Here is a 27,393-nt window from a genome sequence, read left to right as displayed (position 1 = left end):
CACACACGTTAACAGTATAACAAAGTCTACGACTGCAAGTATTTTCTTGCCTTCTCTCATTCTCTCTGATTCTATCTTATCTTGCTCCTGCACTGCCTATCAGCCCTCAACTCCCTTTGAACCAGCATGCTTCCCTGCTATTTATACATTGCATCTGTTCAAATCTCTTCCTTCTCACCAACAGTCCATTTGCTGTCTGCAGCAGCCTTTTCTTTCCGTTTCTTCTCCCCTTCTTCCCTTATCTTATTCCCTCTTTACTTTATCCACAGATTCACTCTTCTTTCTACCGCCTCCTGCCTCTTTTTCCTCTTCTGCTTTCATTATTCCCGTCCAGTGTTTCTTTCCTTGTTGATGATTCTGTCTATCACAGGGCTATTCTTTCCTCTCATTCTTTCCGCTCCTTTCTTCTTTCTGTACTTGGTCGGCATTCTGTCAACCACTCCATTTCTTTCAGCCTCATGCTCTGTTTTTATTTTTTCCCTTGCTGTTTAGTTTCAGGTCTCTTTTCTTTCCCCTCATACTCTCACGTATCCCCTTTTCTTCTGTGATCCACTCTTTTACTGTTCAGTCTGTTCTTTCATCTCCCTCGTCCTCTGCCCATACTTATTACTTTCTCGCTCTTAATGTGTTTATGTTTCTGTCCGTCACATGTCGTCTCCAGCGTGGCAGCTCTCCTCTCCGTGTACAATGAGAACAGGGAAGAAGAACGCGTCCTGGTAGGGCGGAGGCCGATCCCTCTCGCCCTCCCTCACCTCGCCCCCCTCTCCACCATCTTGCTCTGCTTCTTCGTCCCTCTCCCCCCCTCCTCTTCCCCTGTCCTCCCTCCTCCTCACCACCTCCTCCTCCTCTTCCTCGTCCTCGTCCCCCTCTCCTTCCAGCACTCCCCTGCTCTCCTCGTCGTCCTGTCTCGACCCTAACCCTAGGAATCCTCCACCTCCACCTCCTCCTCCTCCTCCTCCTCCCCCACTTCCACCTCCTCCTCCACCTCCTCCACCTCCTCCTCCATCCTCCCCTCTTCCTCCCAGACCTCCACCCATGCTTCGGGAATGAAACAGGCTGGCTGGGCGCCCACCTCCGAGTCTCCCTAGCGAGAACCCGCTCCGACTCAGCACCAGCCTCCCTCCTCCGCCTCCGCCCCCCTGCCCCGCTGCCCTAATCCCGGCCACGGTAGCGTTCAGCAAGGCTGTGGTTCCCGTTGGGGCCCTTAGCCTGGAAGGCAGGCTGGAACTCGACGTGGTCCTCCGGCACCGGGGGCAGCTCTGGAGGAGGTAAGCTGAGTTGAAGACCACGGGCAGGGCTAGAGGAGCCGGGGTGACCCCCTGGCCTGGGGTGATGCCTGGAGGTCCAGAGATGGGGGTGGTGGTGGTGGGGTTGGTCCCCCCACTCGTGTCCAAGTCCATGAGGAGGGCTTCAGAGTAGCTGGGGACCATCTGTTGGTTACAGCGGATGTGCCACTCCAATTCTGTCATGTCCACCGTGTTGACCCGAGAGATGGCTCTGTAGCTCGTCCCGTTTAGCCCCACTCCAATCCCAATCCCAATCCCTCCTCCGTGGATTCCATTCTCAGTTCCTCCCTCACTCCCATCCCCTCTCCCGCCTCCTCCGCCACCTCCTCCTCCACTCTCCTCGTCCTCCCCGAACAGCTTCTCCACGTGGTAGTGGACGTACGCTGTGCGATATTCTGACACGACGCGCAGCGGCCATGATAGGAGGAAAGCTGACGCCAGCCAGAACACCCTGTGCCTGGAATACCACGGCTGGCGAGCAGGATCTGGGAACGCCAGGATGTGCTCCCGGAAATCCACGTTCTTCAGGTGCATTCCCTCCCTGGCCTCCATGTAGTCGTCGAGCCCCTCGTTCTCCCCGAAGAACCGTGCCCGCTGGGGAGTGCAGAATAGATGAGAAAAGAATAACACATTAGCTGTGTCACCATATACAGAATACAATAAAATAGAAATACAGAGCTATATTAAATATGTTTAGCTATAGCTTTTACCATAGCTTACCTGGGTGAGGTAGGCAGCCTCAGCGCGTGCACTGGAGAAGCTGAAGAGGAAGAAAATTACTTATTGCCTCTTTTACCCAAAATAACTGTGATAATCTTGTCATGTACCCCTCCAAGATAAACACACATTTAGCCTCCTAGGGCCACATAGGTGATACATTGAGGAGGTGCGTTGGCATGAGGAGTGGGATGGTAGCTCCATGGTTAACTGTAGATTTAAGGGCATTGTGCTTACTTAACCACCACCCCCTTTGTTAAAATCAAATAGGGAAAACTTCCCCACCATGTCTCCCTTTTTAAAATTGAACCAGTTCACATTGTGGTTACCAGTGGGTGTTTCTCTAACCTGAAACACTTGGTGAAGCGGAGGCGAACAGCGGGGTGCAGCTGCAGGTCCAGCAGTTCCTTGGATACGTCCTTGACACCGTAGCGGGCGTAGTCAAACTCCGAACTGGAGGCGTGGGTGTTCACCCGCTCATGGTAAACCTGGAAGGGGGAGGGAGAGGGAGAGGGAGAGGGCAACGGAGGGAGGAGCATAGAAGGAGGTTTGAGAAAGAAAACATCACATTATAGCCTAATATAGAATATAAAACGCAATTAAGAATAGAGTGAGAACAAGAGAAAGTGTGTGTGTGTGTGTGTGTGTGTGTGTGTGTGTAGTAAATATAGTTCCCCTCACCTGTGTGGTAGTATATGCATCTCCGTTGCGGTATCTTGTCACCTGTCTGGTCCTCCTCACATAGTGATAGCTGATGGCCTTCCACCAGATGCAGGGTGTGGCCTGCTGAAGCCTCTGCACACGCTCGTACACTTCCTGTATCAATCAATCAATCAATCAATCAATTTATCTCATAGTCAAAGCATGCGTTTAACCCATTTAAGATGAACTGTTAAAAACAACAACAACATCAAATAAAAAGGCATAATATTGCATATAGAATTCTGGTAGTGGCAGTACATACAGAAAGAAATAATCAAATCTATACTGTTTGTATCCGGCAATGTTAATACATACAGTTTAATCAGCTGCAAGTGAGACCCTGCCAAGTTCTATCTATGGGGTACATGTTTCATGTTTTGGAAAATACACATATTTTTGTCAAACATATGGCTATATTGATAACTGAGCCTCATTATTTAGAGCTGCCTTGAGCCATGTTTTTAACCACATGGTAAGAGCCTAAAAGCTGTCAAGGATAACATAAAAAGCCATGATTTTGGCAGTGGTGGAAAGATAGGCCTGAGATGAATAGAAAGCAGGATGCACCGCTTTTAAGGGGCGGTATGCTCGTGGAATTCCAGATAACAGACAGAGCAGAGCAGAATAAACCAAAGATAGACTAGTGCCTTCAGGTCAGCTCATTTCCATATGACTGGCACTTGTCTCTTTCTACAATTTCACACTCAAGGAGGAAACTGAAAATAAAACGGCATTCTCATCAAATCTGAAATCTCTGATCCGAACCAAATTCATAGCTGTTTGAAGGTAGGATTATAATTATCCTGTACCCTGCCTCCACAGCAACCTGCAGTGCATTTGTGCAATTCATTCTCAATATGGTGTCATTTTATAAATCATTTTAACATTTTCATTTTAAGCATTTAGCTGACACACTCCTATCCAGAACAACATCCAAGCAGATAGGGGTTCAGCATCTTGCTCAAGGACACTTTGACAGAACTCATGACTGCTGCAGGAGTCAAATCTACAACCTATTGTATACAGGACGGTCTCTCTAGCCACTAGGCCACCCTGCTGAATCCCCCTGCTGATTTCAAAGCTGAAATCCCTTTAGTCACGTACCTGGAATTCAGCGTGGGCCAACATGGCAGTCTTGGAGAAGCAGTGCCAGCACTCCACCAGGTAAACCACATACAGCATGGCCAGGAAGGCCAGGGGGATGTAGACGTAGCCGCTGGAACACGGACTCTCTAAGTGCAGGATGTCGTAGTAGGCCGCCGAGGTGGCGTCGCCGTCAGCATCGAGGGTGATGGAGGAGGAGCCGAGGACGGGGACGCGGCAGAGAGCGCACCAGGCCAGCGTGGCGAAGCAGCCGTACATGAGGAGGGTCAGGAGGAGGCACTTCCAATGGGACTCCCGACACAGGGAGGAGGCCAGGGACTGTTGGACTGGCCGTTGCTGTGGGGGCAGAGAGAGAGAGAGAGCAGAGGGAGGAGAGAGTAGAGGAGAAGAGAATAGATGTTAAGACACTAAGGGCCATATTTACTCAGAGGTGTGCTAATTACTACTGTGTTTAGCGCCTGATTTATTAACACCACTTATGCAAATCAAGTCTGTTGCAATTTTCCAGTTAGAATACCTGAGGTGCAATATAAGTGTATGGCAAGCCGTTTTAACATTGTGCAGGGGAGAGAGCAGAATGTAATTTCCCAACTGTAGCTGAGCCAAAGGCCAACAGATGAACGGTTGACACAAGTTGTATCTATGTGGGTATGGCATGACTCCTCTTGGTCCAAGGTTCCAATTCGTTTTTTATTTCACCAAGCAGTGCTAACTAATATCAATATTATTGTAGGGAGGAGGAGGATGAAGATGAAGAGCACTAAGTCCGGGCTGGGGATGGAGGGCAAGCACATGCATGATAATTGTGTGCATGGTGGGGGACTACAGCCTTTGACCAAGTTCAGCTTTCAGCGAGGCAATAGATGGAAGAAGGGGGGATAAATTGACATGACAGAGTAGGGTAAAAAAGTCAACAATGCCAGTATGATCTGTTATGCGGGAGTTTTTCTTCTACCATATTACCTCCTTTGCTTTCCTTCCCTTGTTTACAAAGTACTTACTTTTAGACTTCAAAATGCACACAAATGGGGGGAGGTAATGCATTCTCTTCTTAACAGTGTCTTCTAAAATAGGTTTGATAGTTTTGATAGTTTAGATCTTCAACAGCTTGTTCTCCATATGGAAAGACACCCTCTGTGACTTTTTAATAATCATAATCTTCCTGTTTTGTAAAGAGTGTCATATTTCAGACTAAGCGTGTAAGCTGATGTCTTGACCAAAGGAATGCATTACACTGCCCTACCCTTCATCAACCCATCATAGGGTAAGTGCTGCATAACACACACACACACACACACACACACTCTTTTATGCCTCTCTCTAAGTGCACAATTTGAGACAGCCTCACTTGCACTGTGTTTGAGTGTGTACTAGTACAGTACACACTCAAACACACACGTATACATTAGACACAAGCGTGTATGTATCTCTCTCTCACTCACTCTCTCTCTCTCTCTCTCTCTCTCTCACACACACACACACACACACACACACACACACATAACCATGCACGTTCATAGCACTGTAATGCAGCTAGGAGAGTGTGTGTGAATAATTTAGATGAGAACGATGCTTCCAGACTGTTCTCTACCTAACTGACTCCACTCCAACATCAGCAGCGTATCACTACTGCTGCAAATGTGTATGTGTGTGTGTGTGAATGAAAAAGAGAGAGAGAGCAAGAGACAGAAAGGGGAAAGAGCTGTACCTAAAGAAGACTGTATAATGTATGTCGTATGTGTGTGTGCATGTCAGAGAAATAGATCAAAAAGAGAGGGGTACAGAGAATATACCTGTGTTTATGCGTGTGTGTGTGTGTGTGTGTGTGTGTTAGAGAGAGAGAGAGAGAGGGTTTACTTGTGTCCATGCATGTGTGTGCTCCCTCCATGTTGTTATTCTCTGCCTCGTGCTGAATGCGGCGAGGCGAGAGCGACAGAGCAGATGAAAAAAAGAGATGGGATGACACCAGTGTCCTCTCCTCCTCCCTGCCAAGTCTGCCTGTCCTGTCAGCACATCTCTCCCTCCATCTCTCTCCCTCTCTCTCACACACACACACACACACACACACACACTAATTAAACAGTGTCTCTCTCTCTCTTTATCTCCCCCTTTCTCCTTCTTTCTCTCTCTCTCTCTCTCTCTCTCTCTCTCTCTCTCACACACACACACACACACACACACACACCTCCTTCACTTTCATTCTGTCCCTGACTCTCTGTCTATCCAGCACAATGCAGCCACATTGTGCAATCACCCCTGGCACGTTTGCCTGGCTCCAACACACACACACACACACACACACTCAGCTTTGAGGGCTCCGTTTAATAAATCAAGGAAAGAGTGAAGGGCATCTACATCGGTCCATTGCCCTCTGCAAAAGTCAATGACAAACCCAGCCAACTCCTCTCTCTTGCACACTTAGGCAGCCAAAAATATGACATATCCTTTACAAAACAGACTATGAATAGTAAAAATTCACCATCATAATCCTCTCTCACTCTCTCTCTGTCTGCCCCTTCTCCCTCCACATCTTCCTCCCTTTCCTTAGGTCATCTGTTTCTCTCCGTCTGTCTCCCTCCCTGACTCTTTCCTCCCATTTCCTCACCATTCACTCTTCAATCCCAACCCCAGTCTCTCCTTCCTCTCCTCACTCTCACCCTTCCTCCTTACCCCCCATGTCTCCTCTGCTATATCCTCTCCATACGTCTGTCTCTAAGTGGATTGATTGGGCTAAGATCTAGGAGAGAGGGAGTGAGAAAGAGAGGGGGGGGTACCGTTCATTACCATTACCCAGGATGTATCCACTTCAACTTTGAATTGAACTCTTCATGACTGAAAGTCAAAGGAGTGGTTCAAAAGCAGGCTGCATGTTTGTCTTTCTTGATTGGAAGTATGGAGTATGAAAGGATGGAAAAGGAAGAAAAAAGAGTGTGACAGATAGAGATAGAGAGAGAGCCAAAAGAAATGGCAGAGTAGTGACAGATTGCACCTCCCCAGGGAACTCCATTACTAAAAACCAGCCTTCTCCTCCCTCTCTCTCTCTCTGTGTCTCTCTCCTTTGGTCTTTCTCTCGTCAGTCCCCTCCTGTCCTTTATCCCTTACTTTCTGCAACAGCTCAATGTTGCCGAAAACAAACAGAACATTCTAGCAAAAGCCTGGATGGTTCTAGGCTGACATTTTTATCAAGTAATTCGGGCTTGCCGGTGCAAGACAAGTCCATTAAAGGGAAAATCCACCCCGAGACAGAATTCATGTTATTCCTACTGTATACACTTATGCACGTCAATCAATGCCGCATGAGCAATTATTTCCCAAAGCTAAATACCGGAGACTCTAATCTGTGCTGTCATCGAGAGGCAGAATCTGGAGATGCTCCATTGACAATTAACTGTGGGCTGACTGTGGACGCTTTTACAACCAAATGAGCTCCATTCCACAGCAGTGCTGAAAGTTATGAACTAGTGAGACTAGAGTTTTCACACAAAGCAAACACTGATATGGGAACTGTTCATATGGTGAGCCATGAAATATGTCAGTGCTCTTTCCATCTCCGACACTAAGCGATGTTGCCAGGTTACAGTGTTGAGACGTTGCTAGCTAGGAGGCAATACCATGTGACCATTTTATGGTCACATGGTATTGATAACTAATAGAGGCCCAAGTGAACCGCTCAGTCACCTGGCAACTAGCTGTAGAGATGCTCTTCAAGTTCCACATCTAGCAAACAATGCACATATGCAGTCATCAAATGGCTCAGTAACCAGCAGGGTGGTGTTCTGAGTAGACCTTACAGACAAGATATGTAGAAAAGATAGTTTTATACATCTGATTTTTATATAATTTCATTTGATTTGTTTTCTTATGGTATGAACTGCGGCTCTCGGTCAGCCAATGACATGTTTTCTTAGCATCATTTAAAAGAGGACCACATTGGAAATAGGTTTTGGGAACTTTGTGTGTTATCCTTGATGATTTTAATTAATGCATGACTGATGGCTGTGCATTATTTTTTATTATCAAATAAACAAACAAACAACTTCGAGTAAGACACTGAATCCCTATCAGCTCCAGGGATGCTGCTCTATAGCTGATCCTGTGCTCTGACCTTCATCTGCACCGGAGTAGGCAAAAAGAATATTTCCCAACAGGAATCAATAAAGTACGTTATTATTATTAATTGTTTTCAATGGGCATTAGAAGTGTCAGGTGGAACATCAGACCCGTGATGCATCTGCTTTGAAGTTGGCTCATTTTTTAAACAGAGGACCAAAAAGGTGAAGTTTCTAGAGCAAAGTGACAACTGATTTATTTGGAGGCAAAAGGACATAATCCTGGTTTTTAATCAGGGTGTTCTCATCAAGAAGTAGGATACTGGATTCCAATACATGAAGTCAAAACAATTATTGTACGAATAGTTAACACAGTTTTATTTGGCGGTGCAGGTTCTGCTCTCTAGGCTGCTCCCCGTATGAATCCAAGCAGCAAGATTCAGTGGGGAGCGCAATCAAACCCCCCAGGGAAATGCAGAGCAGAACTCAGCAGACACATATTATTGAAATATACATAATTTCGAGAGACAAGCCTACAGAAACATACCATTGCGAGTATACTGATTAATAAGGAACCAGAACAGGAGGAGGCTGGGTGGTGGAGGGAGAAAGCAACACAGCCAGTCAACAGACAGCAGTGTGTGGCAAGTAGGAACCGCAGGGATGAATGAGGAGCTGACAGCTGAAATGCACCGCCTTGTGTGAGGTGCTGAATGTGATTGGTGTTTGTTAGGATCAGTTGATGATCAGCTGCTGTGGCACGCATGACTTAAGTGTCCTGTCTGAACTAACGCAATGCTTCATACAATACAATGGCTAAGATGTATGGACAAGACACTATAAAGTCCAGCTGGTCTACCAGCTGGTTTCCAAGTACATCAAGCAGACTATAGAACAGGCCATGGAACAGACAATATAATGTTATGTTACACACTGCAATGTACAAATGCCTTTAGTGCTTGTACTTCAAAGATGCCACCTGCAGCACATCATAGAAACATCAAATTAAGAGTGAAAACTGTAATGTCCAAACTCATGAAAATTGGGCAGTCTCCTGTCAGTACAAGCCTGTTGGATTGGGGAGAATGTAATATTCAGAACATGGAAATGTGGTGCAATTCCAGACCAAGGCCATTTGAGAAAAAGAAACTTGCCAACCTCGTTCATATTTGGCCTTAGGTGATATTTCCAAACAAGTAATTAGGTGTGGAAAGTTGTTTCTTCTGTAAATGTGCCAAGGCTTTACATTCCCCCAAGCCCGTTTTGTCCACCAGTAGCAATTCTTTCATCCTAATGTGTTGGGATGGAGGTTGTTGAGTTGAGAATGAATTGTGCAGAAGTCTTAAATACTGAATTAGCAGGCTAAAGGAGACTCAAAATATGAAACACGCCAAGGTTCAGCCACACATATTCCCAAATCCTCTGTACAATTTAATTTGCATTTATACCTTGTCGGTAAGGTCCCACTACTAATAAAAAGCAAAAGCCTATTAAGTATTTAGCGTTGATCCTAAATGACTGCGCTTCCCAATAAAATAATCGCTGCAACTGTGAACTGCTTTCACACATTAGACTGTGTTGGGTTTTTTCATCCTATCCAGGAATCAGCTGGCTCTGTAAAAGTGAAACCGCTATAATAATTTGTAATATCATTTGCAATGCTTACATTTCCAGCTGAGCATAATTTCCCCTTAAATCGCTTCAAAGCTAAGAAATGAGACTTTATCTGCATTCTAGGCCTGTGGTATGCAGATACTGTTTATTTGTTGTGCTAAAGCACATCTATATTAAGTGATATCTTCAAACTGGAGATGCAGTTTGGTCATGACAGTAACAAATACGATGGTAACGGTGTGTCTTGTTGAAACACATGATTTATCGTGTAGTTCAGGTTCTCCTTCCTGGTTAGACACATTAGATCAGTGTTTACTGAATAAAGCCTCCTGGAGCTCTTTCTGGTGGATCCCCCGAGGACAAGAGCAGCAATATGTTTTCATTTGACCTGGTCTTAGTCAGGACCAGACTACATTTCTCCTGTTTAGGCATCCTGATGGCTCTCCAGGCTAAGGCATCTAACTTATGCTCACAATATCACAGGTATAGGTCATCCCATCTCACTTTCTCTCACCTTTCCTGCCACTGTATACTTTCTAACATTTCAAAAATTCTAAATGTGTGTACTGGGAAGAGAAGGTTGAAGGATTCCTTGCATTAGGTTGTCTGGTGTGAGAAAACACATTTCTCCCTCTGTGTCTCTATCTACTGATTCAGCTGGTTAGGTGTGATTGGAGCATCTATAATTAGCAATCCCAGTGTGTGGGTGGCAAATGAAGAGAGGAAGTGAGGAGAGGAAAATGTGCTGTAGATACCTGCAGTGCACTCTTAAAAATGTGTCATTTTTAGCACATCTATGGGTGCCACTTGGGATGTGACATTACTGCAAGCTGTGCTGCAACAAATCAATCTTTAACATGTGTTGTGTTGAGAAGTAAGACAAGGTCTGTGTTGTCCCAACACACACTCACTGATGTGCTGAAAATGTCATTACTTTGTTATAAATATCCTTTTAAAGCATATGTGTCTAGTATAAAAGCACTAAAACCGCTCTTATTTGGAGACTAAGTAGTCCACCAATGTAAGATGTAATAGCCAATGTAATATCGATGACAGCATACTGTAAGTGATAGGCAAGAGAAAGCTAAAGTAAATGTTGAACTTTGTGTTATGAGTAATCTTGTGAGTGAGACATACAGCAGTCCTTTCATTCTTGCAGAGGACATGGGCACCTGCCACCATCTAGTGCTTATAAAGATATTTGGGATTAGCTGATAGCCTGTGCTATTTTTATATGCATTTCACTGAAACAGGGAAATGTGCACCAGTTAGTAAAATAGTGACAACAGACATAAATGTACAAATGTATTAAAAAAAAGTTGACAACGACCAAAAAAGTTCTCACACACACACCACCATTATGAGAGCTGACCGGCTGCCAGTATCTTAAAGAGAGATACATCCTATAGATACATACTACACCACAGTGTATCAAGGGATCTATATTCGTCAAGCGTTTGCCTGCCTTGTTAAACTGATATAAGGCCTATAAATTCATAGTATAGGCCTAGATTATACTTATATAGGGTGCCATACTTTATTCTTCAAACATAATACTATTCTGAAAATGTTATTTCTTTGCAGTTTGCCTTTGGGTAATCATCACAAACCGGAATTCATGGTTTGTCCAGCTTTTTATTTTTCCACTAAAAGTAGGCCTGTGCCCAACTACCACTGGGCTCTGAGTGCAGCTTAGATGGAAGTGTTTGTTCTGAATGTTTGTGAGTATGTAGTTGCTACTGTATGTCCTTATCTGAAAACATATTGCTTTACATGTCCTTTGCTTATTCACTACAGTTTGTTTTGGTATCTGTTGGGAGATGATACATGTCTTGTTGAATGTTTGTCACTCTTCAACTGCTGTACCGGCATCTGCAAACACCATTATGTTTTTATAAAGAAATTATCCAATAATAAATGATGCGATAATTTCTTTATATGGACTATTTTGTATTCCTATGACCAACCAGCACCTGATTATAAGCGGCTGTGTCAGAAGCCTATGTGCTGTAATCTTTTGGATGTCTTTCAGATTGCAGCCTCTCTAGGCTGTAAGCACTGGCAACGGAAAGCATTTTTCCCTGAGGACAATGAACTAGGCTATTAACTTTTCGGTTCACCTGCCAACGTCTGGTACACTAAAAAAAAAACAAATACCTGCTAAGAGTATTTTTTACTGGCCAAAATAAAGAATAGAATTTTTTCATAGAAATATGGCATGGTTTTCAATGCTATTTCTGTGTGAAACATTCAATCAAGAGATAAGAGCAGATTTAGAGTTTTAATTTAAAACTTGTTCATTCACTTACACAAGTCAAGGTTGTAATTCATCATGCATCTGCATCAATTGATCTGCAACAGTTCATTCATCATCACCGTTTTGTGTAGAGCCAGCGTAACAGGCAGCCAGTCTGTATCAAACCATTGTTTTGCTTTGATTTGATTGGCTAATATGAGAGATTGTATGGTGGTAGGTAGAGCCAAAGTTAGAGAACAGGCAAAGAGACATTCAAACGTTATCACCTCAACAAGGATGGCGGGTGACCCTTATGGATCCACCAAAGACCAATTTTATTGTCAGTTGGCGCTTAGTAGTTATTAGCCTAACTTTGGACCCTGTTTAAGTGTTGAACATATTAAGATCAAACAAGGATCAGGTTCATCAAGTTTTATTATTGTAGATCACTACTTGTACACAAGGTGGTGGATTCCCTAGCTGGTGGAGCTGTCAAACTCTGTGACAGTCTTGTGAGCCTTGATAGCTGACCAATCCCAGAGCTTCAAATTCTATATATACAGGTCTTTCCCAGAAAACCAGTGGTTTCCATCAAAACAGACCTGCCCATTCTTACTGTCCCTTCGCTCATTACCTTCTTCTCTTCTGCAATTAACGTATCCATTTATCCTATCAAACACAAATTTGCTGTTAGCTAGTCTACATAGAGTTAGTCTACTTCATGTTGGCAGCCAGTCTGCTGTTATCTTCTCAATGTAATTTTTCTATTGCAGCCTATCTGCATGCTGCATGTGCCGGCCACTTCCCATTAATAGTGTGAATGTGTGTGTGTGTGTGTGTGTGCGCGCGCATGCAGACCCATGTGAGCCAGCGAGTGAGTAAAGGTAAGTGAGGATACGGGTGTGCAAATGTTTGAGAGAGAAAAAGAGAGTGAGAGACAAGGAGAGAGAGATGGGAGGATGACGTTGTGTACTCCGGGAGAGGCAGCGCTGTCCTGTAAGAGGAAGGAGACCAAGAGGGGAGGCTGAGAGAATAATGGAGGCAGAGCACAGATGCAGACCAAATTCATTGCATTACATTGCCCCGTCTGCACTGCAGACATGGATAGAAAGACAGACTAAGAGGAGAAGAGTGGCAGAATGAACTGTAAGGCATCTTTTAATAGGATTAGTAACTCTACATTTTATGTGCCTGGGGCTTTAAATTAGTGCTAGCCACACACCAAATTCTCAATTTTGTCACTGTCAATTCTACTAGCCACTTCTCTGTTAGGTTAATCATATATATTCTAAAAACTAGTTTAAGAAAGATGGTTAAGAAATAAAATTTGAAGGCAACATGCATCTAGATGTGCAGACAATGCACCCAGATGATATTTAACCTAGCTTGCCTTTTCAAGGTGGTGTGACCAAGATCATATACAGGTATACAGAGTATATAACCACCTCTATCTCACTTATTAGCCTAACACTGACACATCACCGCTGGTGTTGAGGTCACAACATGCCCACCACCATTCTGCAATATATCCACTTCATTAACTCCACACAACTACATACACAGGTACAGCGATTATACCCATCACTTTCTATGGACATATACTGTATTCCCACCTAATAACACATAACATAACCATGAAGGGTGGTGGCGTCACAGGGAAGGAAACTAACCTTTTAGCCAGTAGGCCACAATAGCTGATGAAATCCCAAAATACACCAGCAGGTTTGATTATTAGGACCTTCAAATGATGGTTGGTCACCTACTAAAGTGGTTGGCAGAGTAGACAAACTTAACAGCATTTGACTGGCGTTTGATGGTAGTTTCCCACTCAAAGGGGTAACAGTGTAGCCACCTCCTTAGCATTATATCCACTTCTTCAGCTACCATTACACCAGTGCATACAGAACTCACCTCCTCCTCTTAGGATATAGACTATCCTGTTTAAAGCAGTACAACAGTGAAGGGTGGTGGGGTGACAGCATGCCCACATCCTTAGTTATCCATTAGACCCTATAGCCTGGGCCTTGATAGTAGCCTAGTCTACTCACCCTTGGGTTGTTGTCCCTGTCAACTGACTTCATAATGCTATGTCTTAATGATTTGTCTTGCTTTTTTACTATAAAGCCAATGAGGTAGAATAAACATTGCAGCTTCCCACAGTGTTGTAGTGGTAGATGAAGAAGTCTGTTACTGCTGAGGAGGTGGTATATTGCTTAGGTGGAAGGTTATATGCTGAGGATGTGAGTGGGCAGCAGGGTGATGTATTGAGACCGCCCTTCAAACAGGGGATCCATGCTCAAGCCCCCATGTATGTAACCACAGGCCCTGCTGATGTGCCCTTGAGCAAGACACTGAATCCCTGCACTCTGACCTTCCTGTGTAGGGGTTGCAAGTGAAAAGGATTTTCCCTATAGAGTCAATAAAAGATCTTCATTATTACCGTTCAGGAGGTGGATATACTACTTAGGAGCATGTACAGTAGGTGCACTGCTGAGGAGGTGTGCATACTAAGGAGGTGGACAGCTACTATGTAGGTTGGTGTATTAGTAAGAAGGTGGACATATTGCTGAGGAGGAGGAGGGTATAATGTAATCCTATTCTAAATGATATTTCATTGAAAATACTGTTTGGTGAATATACTCTCACTACCCTGACAAAGAGCTAGGTATACTGCTGAGGGGACGCTGGTACTCTATATTCTCTATATTAGCCTATATTTCAGTGGAAATTAGGCTGAAAGGTCTATGCCCAGAGGAAGGGCTGCTATACTGTGATGTCACCCTCCGATATATTTCAATGGTTTCAGCAGGTAGGTAGGCATACTCCAACTACACTGAAAAAGATGTGCACACAGTATGTCATCAATCACACCACTATCTACCCTACTCTTTCCCACTAGGAACACATGATACAGCGTTGTCAGAGGTGTTGCATCAGTATTATGGCTTTGTTTGTTTCACATAGAGGCACATTATAACAGTTCAGCACTACCCTCCCCTCTCCTAAACCACAGCATCATCACCATTCACTTCAAGGCCAAGGTCCTGTCCCGTGTCCTTCCCATTGTAGAAAGCACCAAAGGCTGTGGGAAATGTGACAAATCCTTCACATTAACACCGTCATGCCCTGTTTTGATAGTAAACGGCAAAGAGGAGGCATATGTGGTGCATGGTGTAGAAATGACTAGTTGTTTATGGGAAAGACCAATGAATAACTCCCTAAGTCCCGTGAGCTATGACATGAGAGCAAGAAGGTGGTTCTTGGAGGGGCAAAATCTGCGCAACTTCAAGACCCTTTCTATTTACACACAAATACACGCACGCGCGTGTGCGCGCGGAGGGGGAGGAGGAGAAGGTGAGAGAAAGAACTAGTCAATTTCCTTCCTTACCTGCTCTCTCCCTGCCCCTTCCTCCAAAATGGGCTCTTCTGCGGTCGCCGTCTCCTCTTCCGTCTGCATTTTCCCTCTTTCCTTTCCTTCGTTCCTCCCTCCCTTCCTTAGAACCGGGCACGGGCAGTTCCTACCCCGGTAACGGCCGAAGGCAGGGACCTCCCCGGCGGAGCAGCAGGCTCGGTCACCCCATCCGCCGCAAGTCGGTATCCTATTTCACGATGGCGGGGCCTGCGGCAAATAAGCATCATCTACTCCGAATTCAACGGTCGCCCTCTCTCCCTCTCTCTCTCTCCTCCGCTGACTCTCTCTCTCTCTCTCAACCCGCTCGGTGTTTCTCCTTCAGCCGCTCCATCCTTCACCTCAAAGGCAAATCTTGACAAAACACCAACCGTCAAAGCCCGTTGCCCGCCTTGCCAAACCGTTTTTCAGCTGCTGTCGGTCCTTCTCGTGATGCCCGAGCGTGTGTATATGTGTATGTGCGCGCGCGCGTGTGAGCGAGAGCCAACGCTTTCACCAGCTGCACAGATGACGGATGGAAGACGCTCGTGAGCTCGAGAGGCTGCAGGAATAAAAAAATAAATAAAAAAAACACACACAAGCACTATCGGTCATTCATTTAAGGTATTCGCGCAAACGAGGAGGATAAACACGAGGCATCGCGACGCAAAAGGCTAGTCCAGAAAGATTTTCATTTGAGTTGAGAAGACAACAACTTTATTTCGTCCCGTGCAGGTCACGGTTGCACCTTGCGTTGTGTCTCCGCTGACGTCACATACCACCACCACCACGGTCCGCCACCTGCGCGCATGCACAGGCGCAAGGATCTCCCACAGAGGCACGCACACATAAAGCAATACCAGTGACAATGAAAATCTGCTCAAAATAATTTTTCATAAACGTCAACGGACTACATTGGTGGAAAATGTATAGGCTACTCTTCGTTACCTGCGCTCTCCTGAACCTTCGATAGCTCAGTTGGTAGAGCGGAGGACTGTAGGAGCTGGATGCTGAAATCCTTAGGTCGCTGGTTCAAATCCGGCTCGAAGGAGGACATTTTTAGGTAGCAGAGTGACACTGATGAGAGAAACCACTTTTAAACCAAACGAAATCGGGACCAATACCGTGTTGTCGTCATAGTGTCCTGAAGCAAAACCCTTAGGGCCTGGCAGTGGCAGCTTTACAGACAATCGGTAACTCACTAGTATTTTGATCTCCCTTTGGAGGGGGCAAGCAAAAACAACTCCCCAACATATATGGTTTAATAAAGTAGCACATTATTCATAATTTATCAAGTTTTTATTATCTCTACAAGAAAACAATAACACGAGAATAAAAGGAGCATCAAATTATTATCTCTGCCTTTAGTAGGTGGCTCTGCCTATCACCATAACTCTCACAGTGAGGATCAGATGTGCAGCAAGGAAACTAACATCTGATTCTTGCCAAATTAGCTAATTGAAATGAGCACAGCTGTTGGTATCAATTAAGATGTCTTGTTTAAAAGTCTGCGTGCTAATCTGCTTCATTCTCTAGCAGCTGATGCAGTCCAAAGGAGGCCTTGTGTTAAAACACACACACAGACACACACACAAATTGGATAAAGAGATTTTATTTGGTGACGAAGTGTAAGAAATCATATCCTTAAGAATATTTATTTTTTGAGGAACAAATAGCAGGGACTGGGATGATGATGTGAAATGTGATTCAAGATGGGTGAGGTTTATTCCTCAGAGACTACTGGTGGGATTGGGATGTCCCTCTGAAATTAAAAAAAAAAAAAATGTCTCAGTGACATAAAGCCTCTCTTTCTACTACATATATCCAGAGATGTAGCTTTTGAGTTTAATTTTTTGGCGTAGGAAGATACCAACCTATGTTTGCTGGAGTGGTGAGAGGAGGGGGTCGTCTGTGGGGCAGCACCACTCCCCGTTTCACTGGTGGGGTGGAGGACAGGTGACGCACCCTGGAGCCTTTCTTGTTGTGTGTATTGCTGTGGTCCTTCAGCCAAATGTCATAGAATGTCTCAGGAAGGATGGGTGAGATGATTCAGGTCAAGGGCCAACGTCTAACATGATCTTTTTCCAGCCAGTAGGTCAGAAATCTAATGGCCTTGCAGAAACTTATTTTCTCCGCAAACAGAAAACTGTCTTTTTGTTCTAGCTAATCATCTTCATCATTATCAGTCATTATTAATTAAATGTTTCTTTCCTCTCAATAAATTTCAGCATCTTTATTCTGTCACCAACTGTATAAGCCTGTCTGAAATCTAGGCAGTGGTTGTATATTTTCTGAGAATATGATAAGAGGACTGGAATGTGAGCCAAAATACATTAAGACATGGTGAAATTGAATTTCACAGTAACACATTAATATTTTGTAGAGCCAATGCAAGCAAAATGTTTGCTGTCATGTTTGATGTCAGGCCTGCTTAGTGCCGACCTGACCAGGACAGTGACTGACTAGTTTACTACTCAGTCACTGGCTTTAACACAATTACTACATGGCTTTAACACAATTATTATTGGGATACAATTACTGTTGAACCCTGACCGGGTTTAGAGAACAAAGACAGACTATTAGCTCGAAGGTAAACCAACAACACAGTGACAAGTCTTTAAAGCCTTTTTCACTTTTTAGAATGCACACCTCAGTTCAGGAGCAGTAAACCTCCAACATGAGCTGCTCTGGGGACCTGCAGTCATAATCAATGATCTTTTTTTTTTCCTGAAAACCTTAAAATCATACTTCTAATGCAAACGCAGCAAAGTCGATACAGATAATATTATTCAGTTCTGCGTCTATGGTCACAATTTCAAGAAATATGTTTAGTTTGCCTGTTGGCTGAATGCTGGCTGCCACAGCACTTCTCCAGAGAGATAATGTTGAGGATGAATTGTTCTTGAAAACCAATATTGGCATGCATGCTAACAAGCAAAAATGTTTCTACCAAAATGAACTCTCTTAAAGTGTATAAAGGATATTAGCGGTGACAGGGAGGTAGAGGATGTCAGTCTCAGTGAGGATGGGAATGTGCTGGGAGATGTAGTTCTTTGGCTCTACCTCTCCCTCTTGGACTACAGACATGGCGAACAGCTGAACCTGCAACTCAACCTGCAAACCTGCCGCCACCTGAGGCCACACACACAAACAGACAGACTGTACATCACATACATGTATTGTGGTACAAATTCCACTGATGATGACCAGATGGGAACTTACAGGCCCGGGGTTGTAGACGACTCGGAGGCCTGTAGCAGGAGGAGGCTGCTTCACACTGAACCTGATGGAAGAGATACAAATAGTTACAGGTCAATGTTTTCCCTTCAAACTCTGAGGTGACCCACATGAGCACCCGCTGTGCTGGTTTTTTTCTGACCTCTTAAAGGAAAATTTCACACCAACGTTGTCACATGTGTGTGTGTTCATGCAGTCAAATGGCATCCTCTGACCTATTTTTTCTGATGCAATTCATAGATAAAAATAATTTCAACATCACTAAACTGCAGTTTTGCACCCCTAATTCCAGTTTTTGAGGCACTTATCAATACTCAGGGTCCTTTCCCCCTGATCCATCCATCCATCCATTATCTCGTGTCTCACCTGCAGGTGTCAACGCCCACGTTCTTCATCACCACGGTAACGGCGTACAAGGCGCCCTCCCTGAGCGTCCCAAAGTCAACGCTGGACGGGAGGAGCTGGAAACCCCTGGCTATGGAATTGGGATCAATCAGAGAAATTGTTCGACACTTCCTCCTCACCGGCTCCTCCACTGACAGGAACTGGAAAACAGGGTGCAGACAGAGTCTGACAATAAGTCAAAAGTGCACAGTTTTACAGCTGATCTAAATGTTATTTCAGGGTTTTATGTCCCGTTTTCCTCTTTATTGTCTTAAGTACACTTAGTGCATACAGTTTAAAAGTGTTGTTTTTTTTTGTTTTTTTTTCAGTTGCATTAAAACACATTTCACTGAGGGTTCAGCTGTTGGGGTATGTTAACTATGACAACAGTTCTGATTAAAATATTTCCCTTTGATTAACAGGTCATATAGGACATGGCTTTAGCAATTTTAATCAGAATCATTGGGTTAAAGAAATACTACATTTCCATAATTGTGACTGTATCCTATGCGCTTTGTAACGTGGTTACGTTGAAAACATGAATCATGTTTTCATGACAGCTTATAGACCCATTCTATTTGTTCAATTTTAAAAGCTGCATTCCGATGGCAATTTTTTTTATTTTTAGTATTTATTCATTAGGCAATAAGTTAGTTAAATGTAAAGATAGTTTATTTCTATTAATGGATTTATTGATCCATCAAATGAAATACATGAAATACATGATAGCTAAAAATGTTCTGTCTCAATTTAATGAAAACATATTTTACCTTGTTTTAACGCTGGGGCGACTAGTATGTCCTCTATGGATGTGTGTGTGTGTGTGTGTGTGTGTGTGTGAGTACCTGTTGATTGGGTTCGCTGCAGGGTTTGGATCTGAGGATGGAGGTTGGTAGAGTGACTTTAGTCCTCCTGGGGTTTCCAGTCACATCCAGCTGGACTGACTTACACTGGCCAGATGAGCCCCTCAGACTGCTGTCACCTGGCATAGGCACACATACACACACACACATACAACATATAAACACATATGCACATGACAGATAGACTAACACACACAAAGCACTAAGCACATTAAGTCTGATGAATTAACAACAGAAAAAGAGAAAATCCAACAAAAGGATGAACTGCGAGGGTAACTACAGCTGTCTTTGAGCGACCTCATCAGCAGCAAGCACAAAGAGAACATTTGTTATGATTTCTGCCACAAGTCTGAGCTCCACTGTTAGGTATATGATCCATAAGCAAAGTCTACAAATATGAAAAGTATGTATTGTCAATAGTCAATATGTCTTTGTGCCAATACCATCAAGATAAATGGCAGTGGTTTATTATATTTGCTTGTCTGGTGATGCTTTAAATAGAACTCAGGCTCTGCCCTCAAAGTGTCCCTGTGATAGTTCAGTGGAATTGCTGATTGATTACACTGTTCCATGGCTGTGTGCTCCTGTGCATGCTCCTCTGAATAGGTTAATCTGAAAATAGTGATTTAAGCTTATCTCTGCCGGCCTCTGGCATTTAGTGAGGTCACGGGACAGGGGGGAATAATTTCTGTATTAACTAACAGAGGAAGGTGAGGTACGGTAAGGTGTGAGACAAACCTGCAGTCTGAGGCGTGGGGTTGGTGGGTCTCCCTACAGGCATCGCATCACTTCCTGCTGCATGACTAAGAGCACAATACCAGGAGAGGTCGAGCAGCGTCACAGCAGTAAATGTAAACAAAGTCAAGGGATCTGCATGTTCGACTGTTTGATATGGGAGATTAACATTGGGAATTTATACTAAATTGGGAATTGGGAATTTATGCTAAAATGCATTGCTGAGTAATGAGCTAATTACATTATGTTAAAATTTTCCACTTGGACATCAGATTTTTATGTTAGGCTCACTCATTCCCATTCATTCTGACTACAATTCTGGTCCAATAAAGGAGACGTCTTTACTGTGAGTGCAAAGAAACATATCGGATATCAAGCCACCATTGACAACATCCTCTTAATTTAATTACCTTGCTGCATGAGAGGGCGTCGGGTTCAGGGGTCGCTGGGCTACAGGGACACACACACACACACACACACACATATATAACATGATATGTATGTTATTGAATCTGGAATTGCCACTTTAATCGAGCACTGCAGCACATTGCTCTAGCATTAAAATTGGGATTTTGGTGTTTTAAAAAATTCAATTCAATTCAGTCTCACTTGTTTTATACATAATCCTAACTGGGCACTTTTTAAAATTAATTTGAGCCTGGTATCAATATGCCTGTGATTCCTTCATTTACTGTTCTCTTGTGGGGCGTCTTTCAGGAAGGCCTCGGCATCGTCTCTCTTGGGGATTGGAGGGAGATCCATGGACAGACTCCTCATGTCTGGTGTTTGGTGGTGGAGCTGACTCTGGAAAACAGGCACCACACAGCGGTGTGTACCTTACTGTATATTCACTCAGCAATAGTGAATCACCATAGCTAAAAATTGCTTTGTTTCTCAGCAAGCCACCACTAGAGAGATGTCAATAAAATCCATTACATTTATCATTTTTCAAAAATATAAATATATATGCAATGTTTAGAATTAAGGCTTTTATCATAATATAGTATACAGTTTGCAAGAGATTGGCTAAAACTAATACACCAAATATAGCTTATATGCTAGCTTTCTCCCTTTCCTCCCTATTGGTGATGAGCAGTTTTATTTTGAATGTATATCCAGGTGTACACATACCTGGTGTAACAGTGCGTTTTCTGGGTGGAAATAAGGAACAACGATCCTCTTCCTCTGAGCCTCTCTATAAGCCTTCTCCTCACACAGCTCCTGTCTGCAACGCACACACACATCCACACAACAATGTGAAAATTATTGAACAGTTGAGCTGGTGCAAAAATAAAAAATAGTGGGAGAAATAGGCAAAAAGTTTACCTGTGTTGTGCAATTCTTTTGGTCCACTGTGACTCCTTTACATTACTAAAACTAGAAAGGAGAGGAGAGGAGAGGAAGTTGCAAAATTATTGTATCATTCTTAGTTTTACAATTGTTGGTGATGTAACTGTAGGCAGTGTTGCAATACATTACATCCATTTATCTATTTATTTAATCATTCAGTCGTTCATACATGCATGCCAGTGTGATCTCTCCCACCTGTCACCAGCTCCTCTGGGTGTGTCTTCTGAAGCATCTGACTGCTCAACTGGGGCTCCCATCACTTGGCTGTACAGACTGGCTATGTCCCCTGTGAACACACACACACACACACACACACACACACACACAGGCACGCACACACACACACACACACACACACACACACACAGACACAAACACACACACACACACACACACACACACACAAACTACTAAATGTCTGACCCAAGCCTTACCATACGTCTCCACCTCAGATTTTCAAAAATGACATGGCTCCTTGTGGGTACATTAAGAATCAAATACATACTATGTGACAGCTATATTAATAGGTAAACATATACATATACACAGCAGAAATGCAGTTTTCCAAAAATATTTTAGCCAACACTCTTGCAAGCAGTCACCCACCTGAAATCCTCTTGTCAGTGTGACCTGGGCGCTCTGCCTCTGGAAGAGACTAAAACATATGTCAGTCTATTACTTATTATTTATATTACTACCTTACTAGTATATACCTTATCTGTGTATATGTGTCTGTGTGTGTGTGTGTGTGCGTGTGTGTGTGCTGACCAGGACCAGTTTGAGCAGGTCACTAGCATGGACTCTCTCCTCGTCGCTGCGAGGGTCTTTAACCTTCATCTCCTCTGATAGCTGCTCCCTCTGCAACAAGCTCTCCATGTATTCCTAATGTCAAAGCCAGATTTCACAGGCAATATGTTAAATCTCAGGGCAATGTGAAATGGTGAAATAATTGAATTTGGGGATTAAGATTGAATAACTGTATCTCATCCAATCTAATTTAATTGATTCCTCTCTAATATCATCCTCTTCTGTAATACTGTATGTAGTTTTAATACACTGAACAGGGAGTAGGAAGTAGGAGGCATATGATGTGGGCAATAGAGGTGAACCGCTGTGTGAAAAGTGTCTCATTAAAAAAAAAATCTCTCCTCTACAACTTTTGTCATAAACTCTAATAAAACACAAAGGGCATTTTAATTTTCCTACATGGAGCTCCTCACTCATTTATTGAAAAATACAATAAAGAATTTTAGAAAACATTCAACTAAAACACAAGTTATAAAACAGTGAATGTAGCGTTGCAAAGAGAATGGTGTAGACAATGTGTAACTTGTCAACAAATATATTGCATTACAACTCATATGTAAAATTACATTTTAGTTCATATGTGAAGTAAAGAAAATATAACTTTCACTCCTATTTTGCTCTAAACCAAAAAGAGATATGGTGCCATTTTATACAATTAGTGCTTTTATCATAACTATATTAGCAAAACTATCCAAAAAGAAATAGTTTTAGCACACCAACAAGAACTAGAACCAAAAACTGGCACCAAAACAAGGACGGCTGGGGGAACAGATCCAAAATCACCGCCCAACCACCTCTGTAACAAAAGAAATGATAAGAAAACAATAAAATGACTCAGTGAGTCATGTGTCCACAGAAATGTGTGTGTTTTACCTTCAGTCGTGTGTCTAGAGTGTTCCTGCGCTGTGTGGTGACGGGTCGGTGCTGCCTCAGTTCTCTGAGCTCCAGGGCCTCAGGACAGCTGTGGACGGGCTGACGCTGAGCCAGGGAACCAGCGGACCTCTCTCTCAGAGTCAGACCCAGTCCCAGGTCAGAACCAAACGGAGGACCTGCTGTCTTCTTCTGAAATAGGGAGAGACACTGAGGGAGGCAGGTGTGTGTGTGTGTGTGCATGTGTGTGTGTGTATGTGTATGAGTGTGTGTATGAGAGTGTGTGTGTGTATGTGTGTGTGTACCTACCTCTACTCGAGGGAAGTCGTGCCAGCTGCGGTTCCTGAGGTTGGTGGGGATGATGTCGGGGTTCTGTTTCCCTAGCAACCATTGGGACCACACACTCTGGTGGCTGGGCTTTAGGATGGTAATGCCAAACTCACCTGGGACACACGCACACACACGCATGCCAAAATGCTTATCCGTTAACAAAAATTCACATAACTTTCTTGAGATTGAGATAGCATTTTTGAGTTTAGCTCCTGAAGTAAGGTAGATATCTTGCCTAGGCTGCTAACATTAGCTGTCAAATTGGCTGCATACAGCCTTCTTAGTTTATTTTACAACTTGCAAAGTTTTTATTTTTGATATGGTTAATGCCCACGATACATTGCAATTTCACCAGTTATGAATATAAGATGGCAATGCCAGCAAGTGATTTAAAGTACACTCATTCAATGTGTTGCGAACATCCAGCCTACTCACAAAATTGTGAGCACATCTTGAATGGCAAGTAATTTATTATTTGCTTTAGTCTATCTGTAGTTTTTATGTGTCAAGGAATGGGTCTCTACCGTGTAGTTCTCAAATCACTAACATGAATGAATCAAATGTAATCACTTCCCTCGTACGTCCCAGAGGGTTGCATACTGAATGGATTGTTTTTTTGACACGTACCATTCTACCCCTAGTTAGATATAAGATATTGAAGAGTGTACCTTGTGTGTCTGGCAGCGGCTCCTTCAGCAGTGCTATGGTAGGGTCAGAGTAGGCCTGGTAGAGCAGCTCCTCAACAGTCTGAGAGCTCAGCAGTTCAGTACCTGAACCATCCCCATGCACCAGAAAGAGCCTGGAACACATTGTTTTCAAGCTTAAAGTCTCTATCTATAATAGCAGTATGTTTTAACACTGCCACACCACTACTGGCTTTGTGCTTTTGGCAATTCTTTTTATTCATTGTAATAATTTTTTTTTACTTTGGTACTTTGGTACTCATCTTTTAGTGTGTATATCACTAGTAGATTTCATGAATAGTTAACCATTAATACATGGCTGCTCTGGCTCCTCTGAAATCACTGTCTCGTTTCCCAGTCATCACCAGCATTTAGTCAATTCTCATTACTGATAATTGCAACAGACAAAATGACTTCTTTCCAAAGTATGACATTTAACAGATTTCATTACTATGAAGTATTATTTTTAGACTGCTTCCATTGTAAAAAAAAGAGAAAGACTAGTCACCCACTCATCACTCCGACTATTATGTCTATTAATACTAGATAGACTGTGGCTTTGCCTTTCCAGTGTTTCTATATTGCCAAAACAAAAGTAAGTGAATACTGATGACTACAAGTCCCCAGAGTGGCCATTGTTGGTAGCTGACCATTAATACATCTGTGGAATATCACCCTAAGGCATGTACGGAAGCCCACCTGGGACAATGTTCTCTATGTTTTACGTGAAGCCTGCCCATTTCTCCATCTTCCTCCTCTTGATCCTCCTCCTCTTGTTCCCAGTTGCTCCCAGCAGGGCTGGAGATAAATGCTGATACCTGCCCATCTTCCATCACCTGCAACACACACAAACACACACAAAGCTACTACCACTATTAACTCAGACAGGTAGATTAACTTGTTGAGTGGGAGAAGGTGTTATCCCTTTGTCAGGTGTGATCTATTTATCACCTGAGATTAGATTTTGACATTGATGCTTATTTACAGTGAGATTACTTTTCCTAACTACATCACATTTACAAGACAGCCTATCACAACACTGTCCCATGCCAGTGAATGAGTTGTTTACCTCTACAAATACTGACACAACTTGCAACTGACCTGGAAGTGGTTCCCGTCAGGGTCGGTAACATCACAGGCCACCTTGTCTGTGTGACTCATGATGTAGCTTCCTGGTTGGCTGCTGGGGCTGCCACTCTCTGGGCTGGGGGTCATCGGGGGGTCAGACGAGTACACACACCTCCCATCACCTTGGATCTGCAGAAGGCCCACACTGGAGGGGAACACCTGGGACATACACATACACACACAAACATACCAGTGCTTGTATTCAGTGGAAGCAAAACTGCACACTGCAAATATGGAGAAATCAGCCAAGAAGGCTGCCACTGATGACTATTGGTGTTGGTAAAGTTATTTCTTTTATTATTTTATTTTTATTTTTCATCACTTTTCCTTGTGAATGTGTTCTCCAATTTGAATCTCCTTTTATATATATTTCAACCACCCACCTGATAGGCTCCATGGCTGTTTCCTGTGACAACAGTGCCGTCTGCCAAAAAGACATGAGTGGTGTGTTGCTCTGGATACATCACCACCGTGGCACAGCCCTCCTTCTCCACCAACAGCACCCGCTCTTTGGCACACACACTCGCCTTACCGCTCTCACATGCCCTCCCCTTACTATTCTCACCCACACTCTCTTCGGCAAACACACTCTGCTCACCATTCTTGCACACGCTACCATTAGCACACTCCCTTTCCTCACTGTTCTCACACACACTCAGCTTTGTACACGCATGTCTGGTGCCCTCCTCGCCACATGCGTTCCCAGCACTGTCCCTGCCATACTCCTCTCCGGTGACACACACACTCGGGGTGTGTGGCCTGGAAAACACACTCTCACACACACTCTGAGCACAGCGTGTGACACACACACACTCAGTGTGGCCGCACACACATTCAGTACTTGATTTGACGCACACACTCTCAGGCCTCTCCCCTGGAAAAGTAACAAACACTCAGGTCAGATTCAAAAGTTGGAAAATGTGTGTGTGTGTGTGTGTATGCTCATGTGTTTTATGTGTCTACATAAATACATATGCGAGTGTATGTTGATTTGACTAGCAGTGTGAAAGTTTAGCAGTGTGTGTATGCATGTGTGTCTGTCTGTTTCCTGTGCGTGCTGGTCACCTGTGTGTAGCAGTGTATGTGGCGCCGTGTGTGGCGGTCTGTCCTGGTAGAGGCTAGTGATCCTGGTTCCGTCTGTGTGTTCTATGGTCAGAGATCCGTCCGTATTCTGGACAGAAACCACCCGGTCCTCCCGGCTCAGCATCACCTGACACAGACCAAGCTAGGAAGGTTACTTTGAATGATATAAGGTGGGCAATTATTTCAGTGAATTCTGAATGGGACGTACTGTTTCATTTTTTGAAAACACCAAATTTAATCTATTCTACACTTTGAAAAACCTCAGACAATGAAAAACATCATCTTTTTAATAAATTATTATTTTTTATCAAATTAAGACTACATTTCCCATAAAATCTATTGCTTCTAGAAAATGTTGCTACCTGCCCCTCCCCCTTCCTGGCATCGCTTGCGTTTGTTTTCTCTTTCACTTTACTGAAGAGGATAAACATGTTGGAAGTGATTTTTCCTCACTCCTTCCACCATCTGCCATTGCAAGAAACTCTGAAAGCTTTAGCTCTGTTAGTGCTGGAAGAACAGCTCCCTCTTCCTAAGCAATGCAGCAGATTTCCAACCCAGTGACATGATGTAGAAGTAGTGTAGAGGGTCGCAGTGGTAATGATTTGTTGATGCTAAAATGCTACATGTAGCACCTTTATTACAGATGACCATCCCATGGCCTAAATAAAAAAATGACATGACAAGACAAGAATCCAATTTTCTTCATGGACCCCTTTCATAAATTGCAAATGCTCCCTAAGCTGGACCAATCAGGCTGAACAGAACAAGGAGTCTGTGATGTTTCATTTTTATTTCCTCCTCACAGCAGCCAACATTTTCTTTATTAC

General features: G+C 43.6%; 2 protein-coding genes and 1 non-coding gene across 3 annotated transcripts in view; 1 reads left to right on the top strand and 2 right to left on the bottom strand.

Annotated features, from left to right (window-relative positions):
• Nucleotides 1-644: 644 nt before the first annotated feature.
• On the bottom strand, nt 645-15,165 carry LOC139650511 (transmembrane protein 151A). The gene is made up of 6 exons (XM_071527202.1): nt 15,097-15,165; nt 3,810-4,145; nt 2,685-2,819; nt 2,352-2,491; nt 2,007-2,046; nt 645-1,880 (listed from the first exon to the last, which is right to left on the bottom strand). The coding sequence occupies exons 1-6, from the start codon at nt 15,163-15,165 to the stop codon at nt 645-647; spliced, it is 1,956 nt and encodes a 651-aa protein (XP_071383303.1).
• A 667-nt stretch (nt 15,166-15,832) lies between these two features.
• Nucleotides 15,833-27,393, bottom strand: part of spag17 (sperm associated antigen 17) — a 28,664-nt gene continuing 17,103 nt past the window's right edge. The window contains 20 exon segments of the mRNA XM_071527200.1: nt 15,833-15,897; nt 16,045-16,173; nt 16,971-17,135; nt 18,081-18,228; nt 18,319-18,379; nt 18,700-18,878; nt 19,563-19,699; nt 21,008-21,119; nt 21,447-21,540; nt 21,642-21,692; nt 21,861-21,951; nt 22,272-22,320; nt 22,434-22,547; nt 23,346-23,534; nt 23,652-23,785; nt 24,341-24,471; nt 25,055-25,191; nt 25,457-25,642; nt 25,867-26,357; nt 26,549-26,693. Coding sequence (XP_071383301.1) covers nt 15,833-15,897; nt 16,045-16,173; nt 16,971-17,135; nt 18,081-18,228; nt 18,319-18,379; nt 18,700-18,878; nt 19,563-19,699; nt 21,008-21,119; nt 21,447-21,540; nt 21,642-21,692; nt 21,861-21,951; nt 22,272-22,320; nt 22,434-22,547; nt 23,346-23,534; nt 23,652-23,785; nt 24,341-24,471; nt 25,055-25,191; nt 25,457-25,642; nt 25,867-26,357; nt 26,549-26,693 — 2,808 coding nt within the window.
• On the top strand, nt 16,060-16,147 carry trnay-gua (transfer RNA tyrosine (anticodon GUA)). Its single transcript is given in 2 exon segments — nt 16,060-16,096; nt 16,112-16,147. It is a non-coding gene; the product is annotated as a tRNA-Tyr (tRNA).

Source organism: Centroberyx affinis, unplaced genomic scaffold (genome assembly GCF_046629955.1).
Source record: "Centroberyx affinis isolate AG114_WGS23_722 - 3 ecotype Tasmania unplaced genomic scaffold, CSIRO-AGI_Caff_v1 ptg001499l_1, whole genome shotgun sequence".
NCBI lineage: Eukaryota > Metazoa > Chordata > Actinopteri > Beryciformes > Berycidae > Centroberyx > Centroberyx affinis.
The sequence above is the reverse complement of the archived record's forward strand: the minus strand, read 5'-3'. Positions and strand labels throughout refer to the sequence as shown.

What these genes read in the sequence shown, in the direction of transcription:
- LOC139650511 (XM_071527202.1), bottom strand. Translation starts at nt 15,165, where the DNA reads ATGCAGACGGAAGAGGAGACGGCGACCGCAGAAGAGCCCATTTTGGAG. An exon ending in TGGCCCACGCTGAATTCCAG is followed by an intron (nt 2,820 to 3,809) that starts GTACGTGACTAA and finishes TGATTGATACAG; the next exon opens with GAAGTGTACGAGCGTGTGCA. An exon ending in CGCTTCACCAAGTGTTTCAG is followed by an intron (nt 2,047 to 2,351) that starts GTTAGAGAAACA and finishes CTTCCTCTTCAG; the next exon opens with CTTCTCCAGTGCACGCGCTG.